The sequence below is a fragment of the Sinocyclocheilus grahami genome, unplaced genomic scaffold (assembly GCF_001515645.1).
Source record: "Sinocyclocheilus grahami isolate Dianchi unplaced genomic scaffold, SAMN03320097.WGS_v1.1 scaffold2482.1, whole genome shotgun sequence".
In the NCBI taxonomy this organism is placed as follows: domain Eukaryota; kingdom Metazoa; phylum Chordata; class Actinopteri; order Cypriniformes; family Cyprinidae; genus Sinocyclocheilus; species Sinocyclocheilus grahami.
Window position 1 is genome coordinate 33,483 of NW_015507661.1, and position 7,578 is coordinate 41,060.

Genomic DNA, 7,578 nt, shown 5'->3' on the forward strand with positions numbered 1-7,578 from the left:
AACTTTATTTATTTTTCATAGGCCACATTCCCTTGCCCAATTCAGCATGACTATAAAATATAAAATTCTGATGTTTTTCAGTGTGATTATTACAAAATAAAAATATTGAGCAAAATAAGAACTTTATTGTAATAATGCCATCATACTGTAAAATAAAGAAAGTCAGACACAGAGTGCTCGGTTGCTATCATAACCTCGGTTCTCTGAGATAACGGTCTCTCACGTTGCGTAAAATGCTACGGGGAACGTATCCAATACTATACTTTTTAGCACCGTGCCGAAGCCATGGGTGTGACTTCTGTCCTTTAAATTGAGTGGGTGTGACTTCTGTCCTTTAAATTGAGTGGGTGTGACTTCTGTCCTTTAAATTGAGTGGGTGTGACTTCTGTCCTTTAAATTGAGTGGGTGTGACTTCTGTCCTTTAAATTGAGTGGGTGTGGCTTCTGTAGTCAGTATGGAGTGGGTGTGGTTTCTGTCCTCAGTATGGAGTGGGCGTGGCTTTTCTCCTCTGGATAGAGTGGGTGTGGTTTCTGTCCTCTAAATTGAGTGGGTGTGGCTTCTGTTCTGTGGAGTGGGCGTGGTCTTTATCCTCTGGATGGAATGGGCGTGGCTTTTATCCTCAGAATGGAGTGGGTGTGGCTTCTGTCTCTTGTGATGATCAGCTGTCAGTTTCAGGTTGAGGTTCTGATGGTGAACACAGTGGCCCGTGTGATTTTGACTGGGACAGCTGCAGACACATCATCCAGAGTGAGTGTGTTTTTTCCTCTGCTGTTATATGATAACACGTGACATACAGGTTGATGTTGTGTTCAGTATCATCATCTGTCATTGTTCATCAGTGCATTACTCCCCCTAGTGGTGAATCCCAAGCCATGGATGCGTTTGACCGTTTGCTGGTCTGACTGTGTTAATATTTAATAAAGTTAATATTTCAATAATTTATCAACATGTTCACGGTTCTCTGATGTCAGTTGATAAGCAGGAAACAAAATTTTGATTGTTTTTCTTTATACATTATTTACTTATTAATATTTCTTATTTTATTAATTATTAGCTTTTCATAAGCTCATGAAACCTAGTTTGGGAAACTCTTCCTTAAAGAAACAATTCATCCTAAAGAGAGGATTATGTCGTCATTTACCTTCATGGAATAAATATAGATATCATTTAGTGATATTATGTGGAAATATTTTATATTAATGATACATGTTCTCATTTATTAAAATGAAAAATTATATTTTAAAACATATTTTCTGTAACAATCCTTTGTCGTTTGTGACTTGTATATTGCTGTATTCTATACTGTGTCTTTTTATAATAACTCTTATTTTAAGGTCTTGAAAGCGTCTTAAAATGTCTTCAAAACTGTTAAATAGCTGCTCACATCAAATAATAATATTTAAGTATTATATTACATTATATTAATAAATTGTTTAGATCAAAATTCATAATACAATATACTGTTCAAAGATTAATCTGAGTGGTATTCAATATTTTTAAGAAATAAAAAAGATTTATTTTAATTTATTCTAAAAACAGTTGAATAGAATGCAGTGAACAGAATATTTCCTACTATTTAAGAAAAATAGTATGTGAAATAGCACACATTATGCAAAGATATATATTCAGAACAGAAGGTTGTTACATTGTAGTCATCTCTGCTGCATGTTTTATTCCTCAAGTGCCAAAATAATGAAGATAATATTGCGTGTTTAATATCATGCAGGGTTTCTACAGGTCTTAAAACATCTTAATTCACCCTTCCACAAACTAAAGCCTTAAAAGTTTGTAAATCAGAGCAGAAAGTCTTAAATTCATAAAGTCGTGGCATTAAATCCTTAAATCAAGAATCATTTACTGGAGATGCAGAATGAAGATATGAACCCCTGTCGTGTGAGTATCCTGTGCATAGTATGCATGTAGTCTAACGGCACTGCTGTGCTTCACATGTAGAGTCCTGCGGCGGGGTACAGCATGAAGGGGGCGATGCTGTGCTGCGGGGGGCTCTCCAGCATGTGTTTGCGGTAATAACGGCGCAGCGCCGGGCTGCTCGGGTGCTGCTGTCTGATGTGGAGGAAGTATTCGTCCGGCCGGCTGGAGGTGAAGCCGCAGTCCTCACACACGAAGATCTTGGAGCGCCGCTGGCGGTATGCGTACTGCTGCCGCACACCGTGGATCTTCCGCAGGTGAGACTCCAGAGAGCAGCGCTGCGTGAAGGCTTTCTCACACAGATCACACCGGTACGGACGGATGCCTGTGTGCAGAGAGAGAGAGACATGTATGAAAACCTACTTACTGCTAGGAATCAGGGTTAGTACAGTAGTATGCACGCGCAGTATACACTCGTAGCCAATCAGCAGTAAGGGGCGTGTCCACTCATGATGGGGGAGGTGCCTGTGTTGCACAGTGTTTGTGAATTTGGGGGCGGAGCTAACAAGCTAGGGGTGTGATCCTTTAGGTAGGGGCGTGTTTGTTTTGGTGGTTTCAGATATTAACAGCTTTTCTCAGAAATCACGTACTGCACCTTTAACTGTTTAACCTGTTTAATGCTGTGGTGCTGCTTTGAATCAGTCTCTTCTGTATAAAGCGCTATCAAAATAAACATTACTTGACTTAACTAAAACTAAAACCATAAAAAACTTGAATTAAATAAAACTAAATGAAATAAAATATTTTGTAAAAAGTATTTTGTTTAAGCTTCAAACTGGAATAAAAATGCATAAAAACTATGTCAACATGTATAAAAAATACTAAACAAAATGACCAACATTTTAACTACAAAAGTAGAATGAAAACAGAAAATCTAGAAATAAAGCTAATTCAAAATATTAATAAAAACTAAAAGTATCTCAAAAGGTTTGAGGTTGGTAGGGTGTTCTGTTTGTTTGTTTTTATTTAAGAAATTAATAAATTTATCAAGGATGCATTAAATTGATCAGAAGTGACAGTAAAGACATTCACAATGTTACAGTAGATTTCTATTTCTAATAAATGCTGTTCTTTTGAACTTTCTGTTCATCTGTGAATCCTGAAAAATCAAATGCATCAGTTTCCACTAAAATATTAATGTTTTCAACACTGATAATAATCAGAAATGTTTCTCGAGCAGCAGATCAGCATATTATACTGATTTCTGAAGATCATGTGACACTGAAGACTGGAGGAATGATGCTGAAAATACAGCTGCACATCACAGAAATACATTACAGTTTAACAGAGATTCACATAGAAAACAGCTGTTTTACATTCTAATAATAATTCACATTTTTACTGTATTCCTGATCAAATAAATGCAGCCTTGCTGAGATTGCAAAAATAGATTTTGTCATTTTTATGTGTATACACACACACACACACACACACACACACACACACATACCGTTATTTTAGTTTTAGTTCTTTTAGTACATCAAATGAGAGATGCTGCCTTGGCAACTATCTGAAATAAAAAGTTTTTAATATGTTCCTTCAGCTAGCAGGAATGTTTAGGTGTGAGTCTGAGTGACGTGATCTCACCGGTGTGTGTTCTCATGTGTCTCTTCAGGTCGAAGGTGTCGTTGAAGCCTTTCCCGCAGAACCTGCAGGGGTGTCTCTTGAGCATACTGTGGCACTTGAGGTGACGCGTCAGCATGCGCTGCAGAGGAAACTCTTTATGACACACGGAGCACAGGAACTCCGACGAGCCGCTGGATTCACGTGCCTGGAAGCAGAGTGAGACACACATGAGCTGCCTGAGCACGCAGGTCCAAACCCTGAGGATCTGCAGGTGCTTCACCTTGTTGAGCGGCGCTGAGGCCAGCGCTGGAGGAGGAAGAGAACTGTGTGACGGCTGAACCCTCTCCATCCCATAACCCTCCCTGTGATGCTCCAGAGCAGCTGTGTGTTTGTGGACGGCACGAGCGCGCTCAGACACTGACTCCAGACCAGCGCTGGGACTCTGAACAGATGCTGAAACACACACGGTACACAGTTACTGACTGCCATTTGTTTTTTTAGCAAAGCATAGATGCAACCACATAAATAAACAAAAAATAATAATATACAATGATAATAATAATTATTGTTATTAATAATGTATTTTTTATTTATATTATTAATAATAAATAACCTAAAAATAACAATCCTAGACATAATAAAACCCACAGAGTCCCAAAATAAACCAGTGTAGTAAAAGATGATAATTATGTAAACTGTGTACTGTATAACTCCTGAGAAATTAATCTCTTTGGCTGCTATTATATATTTCGCTCAGACAAATATCCCTTTGTAATGCTTCTTTGTTTCTAAAATGTTTCAAATGTAAAGAAATGAATCTCTTTAATGACTGAAAGAACGGACACAACGTTTCCTAAACGTCTGAGAACTATTCTTAAGTGAAAGTCTTTAACTTGATCAAATAAAGCACATGTACACTCTTAAAAATAAAGCTGCTTCAAAAGGTTCTTCAAGCGATGCCATAGAAGAACCATTTTTGGGTCCACAAAGAAGCATTCAGTCAAAGGTTCTTTAAAGAACCGTCTCTTTCTTAGCTTTTTGTAATCTGAAGAACCTTCTTTCGCCACAAAGAAGCTTTAGTGAAACAGAAAGGTTCTTCAGATGTTAAAGGTTCTTTAAGGAACCATTTAGACAGAAAGGTTCTTCTGTGGCGTCACCGTGAAGCATCTTGATTTTTAAGAGTGTAATTTGGATTTTCAGTTATTCACACTGAGTCAACAGAGATTCATCTGAAGCTCTAAAATCATGTTTGATAAAGTATTTTCCAGCTCAGGAGAAATGAAGCACTCGTATGAGTCAATAGTTCTCATCCAAGAGTCTGTTTGAGATCTGACTTCACTGCCTATCTGAGCACAGTTTGGCTTTTGATGAATATATTTACATAAATGCATAACACATACAGCATTTCCGGTTCATTCAGATCTGAAGTGTTTAAAAATCGATCATTTATTCACCCGCTTTCTTTCTTCTGTGAAACACTATTTGAAGAGAGCTGGGTTGAAAATACAGATTTCCTGATTTTAATAAGTTCTGTATTGTACAGTACAGTACAGTATTGTAATGATACTTCTGATTTTGATGACGATATCGATTCTTAAGTATCAAGTATTGATCTGTGTTGTTTGCAGTTGATGAGCGAACAAATCTGAACAAATCTGAACAAAACTGAACATCAGAAGGTGTTGAAAGAAACAGAAGAACGCATTATGATAAACATGCGCACTATATTACATGATATTTATGAATGTTTTAATAAATCTATCATGAAAACCAGTTATGACATCCACTGTTTAAATGTTAATATTTCAGCAACAAACTAAAGTGACAACTCACAGAAACTACCATTGTGTGTTTTATCATTAAATTAGAATATTGTGAATACTGTCGATAAATAATGAGTTATAATTAAATCATTAAAATAGAATAAAAAAGAAAACACAATGTTTCTTTTATGATTAAAATAGAGTAATTATTTTAGTTTAATGATAAAATTATGATCAAATTAAAAAGTTTGTATTTTAATTTTTATTAAATAAAAATAAACAAATAAAAATAGAGTAGTGTAGCGACTGACAGGTTTGTTGTATAGTTCACAGCATTATTTGAGAGATTTTCTTTACTGTACCTGATTGCCTATGTATCCAAATGAATCAGATTTGAAACAAACTTGAAACTAATTAAATTGAAATTAAATAAAATGTAAAAAAAAAAATAAAAATTCATTTCCAGCTTTAAACTAGAATAGAAATTAATAAAAACTAAATCAACATGTATTAAAAAACTAAACACAAAAACTAAAAGTTTAACTAAAATTAAAATGAAAAAAGGAAACCCAGAAATAAAACTAATTCAAAATATTAATAAAAACTAGTAATAGTAATAGTATCGCAAACAATTTGGGGTTGGTAGCGTTTTCCATTTGTTTGTTTTTATTTAAGAAATTAATACATTTATTAAGGATGCATTAAACTGATCAAAATTGACAGCAAAGACATTCATAATGTTACAGTAGATTTCTATTTCTAATAAATGCTATTCTTCTGAACTTTCTGTTCATCTGTGAATCCTGAAAAATAAAATGCATCACAGTTTCCACAAAAATATTGTGCAGCACGACTGTTTTCAACACTGATAATAATCAGAAATGTTTCTCGAGCAGCAGATCAGCATATTATACTGATTTCTGAAGATCATGTGACACTGAAGACTGGAGGAATGATGCTGAAAATACAGCTGCGCATCACAGAAATACATTACACTTTAACAGATATTCACATAGAAAACAGCTATTTTAAATGATAATAATATTTAAAATTTTTACTGTATTTCAAATTGAATGGAATCGCACGCTTGTGAATCAAAAGCTCAATCTCAACCCTGCAACCAAACCACACTGGACCCCATTGGCTTTCATTGTATGGACAGTGAACAGTTTTCTTCTTTTGTGTTACGCAGAAGAAGCCCAGTCAGGCTCGGACGCCACGAGGAGAAGAAATGAAGACGGACTGCTGATTTCTGTCGTTATTCTGAGATGTGGGTACCTGTGTCTGGACTGAAGCAGGGCTCCGGCTCCGGCTCCGGCTCCTGCCACTGCCATCCAGCGCAGGCCGACTGCTTTCTCTTGACCAGGAACGAGCGAGGCATCTTCAGACCGGCTTGGCTCTGCTTTACGGCTCAGTGTCTAGAGAGTCAATCTGAGAGCGGATGATTTCCATATCTCTGGAGAGAGGAGGACACACCTGTGCTTTAACTGCTGCTCCGCTGGTTTGCATGGCAGGTAGAGAGAATCTGGTCTCCTCATTTAACTGGACCTGCCATGCAAATGGTCCTCTGGCGGTGCGGGGCTGAAGGGCACAGCATTCACAGCCGCACTGCTAGGAAAATGTTGCTTTTATTTCACTTTCCAGTTGATTGTCTGTCGGGTTTATGTCACCTAAACTGGGACAAAGGCAATTCAAATCTCCTGCTGTACTGTTGACTATCTGTTAACCTCCCGGTCGAAGGCTTGAATGGCTTTCTCTATAGTTCTAACAGGTGTGCTTTTCTTCTTCAGCTTCGCCATCAGTTATCTGTCAGTCTAACTGCATCCTGTGCTTTAATGCATCCAGCGTTTGTGACAAAAACAGTGCAAATAAGCTGCTGGATAGAGACGGGACCACGTTTATAACAGGGTTATACTAACATGAACTAAAATATCAAAATTTCTCATTTTCATTTACTTTAACCTGATGCGCTAAAATGACTGCAACTGAAACTGAAATGAAGTTAATAAATACTATATAGACATTTAAAAACTAACTGAAATGAGTTTAAATTGAAGCACTACACTGGAAAATAAAAGCTGAGATAAACAATAGTACACAAAAACTTTGAAAATATTGCTGAAATAAATGTAACTCTGAAATCAAAATAAAACAATGTAATCGTTTTATTTCAGCTATTTACCATGGCAACATTTCTTATTTTCATCTAGTTTAAATTGATGTACTAAAATTAAAACTGAAATAAAAATGAATAAAAACTATAGAGACATTTAAAAACCAAGTCGAATGATTAAAATTAATAACTGGATATATGTTGAAA

The 7,578-nt window shown here is 36.2% G+C and overlaps 1 protein-coding gene across 1 annotated transcript; it reads right to left on the minus strand.

Moving 5' to 3' along the window:
- Positions 1 to 1,943: 1,943 nt before the first annotated feature.
- Positions 1,944 to 3,953, minus strand: LOC107575147 (putative transcription factor ovo-like protein 3). Its single transcript, XM_016261559.1, has 2 exons — positions 3,517 to 3,953; positions 1,944 to 2,254 (listed from the first exon to the last, which is right to left on the minus strand). Exons 1-2 carry the CDS (start codon positions 3,842 to 3,844, stop codon positions 1,944 to 1,946), a joined length of 639 nt encoding a protein of 212 aa, XP_016117045.1. The 5' UTR covers positions 3,845 to 3,953.
- Positions 3,954 to 7,578: the final 3,625 nt, after the last annotated feature.

What these genes read in the sequence shown, in the direction of transcription:
- LOC107575147 (XM_016261559.1), bottom strand. Translation starts at nt 3,844, where the DNA reads ATGGAGAGGGTTCAGCCGTCACACAGTTCTCTTCCTCCTCCAGCGCTG. An exon ending in ACACATGAGAACACACACCG is followed by an intron (nt 2,255 to 3,516) that starts GTGAGATCACGT and finishes CTCTGCACACAG; the next exon opens with GCATCCGTCCGTACCGGTGT.